The sequence below is a fragment of the Fukomys damarensis genome, unplaced genomic scaffold (assembly GCF_012274545.1).
Source record: "Fukomys damarensis isolate Sample0158 unplaced genomic scaffold, DMR_v1.0_HiC HiC_scaffold_13, whole genome shotgun sequence".
Taxonomy (NCBI): domain Eukaryota; kingdom Metazoa; phylum Chordata; class Mammalia; order Rodentia; family Bathyergidae; genus Fukomys; species Fukomys damarensis.
The window spans coordinates 37596836-37599071 of record NW_022900925.1 but is presented as its reverse complement, the minus strand read 5'-3'; the positions used below and the strand labels follow the sequence as shown (position 1 = coordinate 37599071).

The 2236-nt window shown below is 62.4% G+C and overlaps 1 protein-coding gene across 1 annotated transcript in view; it reads left to right on the top strand.

The window, feature by feature from the left end:
- The window catches only part of Krt13 (keratin 13), a 3486-nt gene extending 2912 nt beyond the window's left edge, over nucleotides 1-574 (top strand). Inside the window, exon 8 of the mRNA XM_033763044.1 lies at nucleotides 310-574. Within this exon, the coding sequence (XP_033618935.1) occupies nucleotides 310-431 (122 nt within the window). The 3' untranslated portion in view covers nucleotides 432-574. The remainder of the gene's footprint in view (nucleotides 1-309) is intronic.
- The last annotated feature ends 1662 nt before the right edge of the window (nucleotides 575-2236 follow it).

Genomic DNA, 2236 nt, shown 5'->3' with positions numbered 1-2236 from the left:
CTCTGCTAACCCCCTCTCTGCCCTTCCAGGTTGACTATCTCCGCCTCCCCTACAGGTAGGAGCTGCTTCCCGGCGGGTGGGCGGCCCACGGTGGGGAGGGGAGGGGTGGGGCCGGTAGTGGGCGAGGGCGGGAGGGAGCCAGGGTGAGCGGGCAGTTTTTCCATTCAAAACCGGTGGTTCTGCCCTGGAGAGTCACTGGGCTGTCTTACAGGAAGTCACACCTGGGGACAGCAAGCCAGTTCACACCCACACACCTGACCCAGGTGGGCCTTCTTCATCCTGAGACCCCTTGTCTCCTCTGTCCCCCAGGAAGTGGCAGCTACAGCACCACGTCTGCGTCTAGCACCTCGGTTTCTGCCTCAGTCTCTGGTTCGGCCTCCGGCTCCGCCTCTACCTCCCCCCGGCGAGTGTCTGATATCCGAAGGTTTTAACTCTGCCTGGTAGTCACTCCCTCTGCCTGGGGGACAGCTGGTGCTTCCCCGGGGCCAAGGGGTGCCTCAGAGACCCGGCCGGGATCCCCCCATGCTGCGCACTCGAGATTTCTCAGCTTCTCTTCTAAAAGAAACAGATAATCCAATAAAGCTTCCTGCCTGCTTGCAAGTGTATTTCGGACTCTGGCTTGGTTTCTGAGGGTGGCCCTGGTGTGGGGCTGTGGGTGAGCAGGGTACAGCTGGGCTGAGCGGGAGGGGACTCCTCTCTGGAGAAGGACAGGAGAGGACGTGGTTGCTCCCCGATAATGGGCCCTAGCCAGTGTGGGCAAGAGGAACCCACCAGGGACAGAGCAGAGGCTGCCAGAGCCCTGTGGGGTGCTCGGTGTCAGAGAGAGCGGCTGGGGGCAGCAGGGTTGGGGGCAGCACAGAGGGTGCTGGGTAGGGTACGAGGGGCCTCCCTGGGGGTGGACACTGTCCTGCCCTGCCCGCTCCTCCCACACCCTGCATGGTGATGGCTCCCTGTGGCCGAGGCCTCCACCCCTCTGTCCTCCAGCCCACCCCAAGGACCTGCAGCTCTGCCCACTCGGGACCAGCTTGGGACTCACAGAGGCCTCAGCCTGTCCTGACCTAACTCTCTCTGGGCTGCAGTGCCCCGGCCCTGCCCACTCCCTGCACACCTGTGTGGCCCCCAGAACCTGCCCTACGTGCTGATATCCTCTCCTTACCCCCCACTCCTCATCCGTGGGTCCAGTGACCCATCTGCTCTGAGGGCCCCTAGTCCTGGGTCCCCAGGGGAGCCTCTCTTGGCTTCCTAACTGTGGGCAGGACCCACAAGTCCTCCTAAGCCCACAAGTCCAGAGACCTTCCTGCCTCGTTCTCGTGCTGGGCAGCCTGCACACCCAAGCCAGAGGCAGGTGGCATCTTGGCCCCTCTGTTTCTCTGCTCTTTACGGGTCCTTCCGATGGAGGCGCCCAGTGGCCTCAGTGTCCCCTGGCCTAACTCCCCCCCTGTGGTGCCACAGCTTCTGCCCAGCCGCCTGCCTCGGTGGCCAAGCCCTTTTTCCACCCCACACTCCCTTGGGCTGAGCGTTTCTATCACCCCAGTAGCAGCCCCGGCCAGCCACAAAGGCGCAGATTCCTCACTGGTCTGAGGAGGGGGGCCTGGTCCTTCCTGCCTCCTGCACCAACCTCCCCAGTGCACCCCAACACCTTGCACCCCGAATGGCACATGGATGACCTCAGGCTGACCCGACCTTCCTCCTCCTCTTCCTCTATGTACCCTGTGTTTGTTTACCAGGTTTTTACTGAAGGTTCAGACAGGAGGCAGACAGCCCTCAGTGTATGTACCCCAGCAATGGCAACATCCCCCATGGGATGGGGGTGTGACTTCCACACCCGGGGCCGAGCAGCCCCAGGAGACAGGGCTCAGCCAGTGCTCATCAGAGGAACAGAGGGGTGGGGACCAGGGGCCCTCAGAGCAGGGCTTCGGGCTGCAGGGGGAGGTGGTCTCCAGCAGAAGCAGTGTCTACTCCCACCAGACCTGGCTTGTACCCTGGCTCTGCCCCGTCTCCCTCTGTGCCCGGGAACAAAGCAAGTGCTCAGCAAACAAACTTCTGGTCAAGAGCTCTCCGCTGCTCTTTCCCAATGGGAGCCCCTTCAGTCAGGGATGGCTCAGTGCTCAGCCACATCCTCACACCCAGGATGCCACAGGTGCTGAGTGGATGGTCATGAATGAGGAACAGGTAGGCGTGAGTGACAGGAAGTGGAAGGGCCAAGCAAGCGTCCTGCACTGAGGGCACGAGGAAA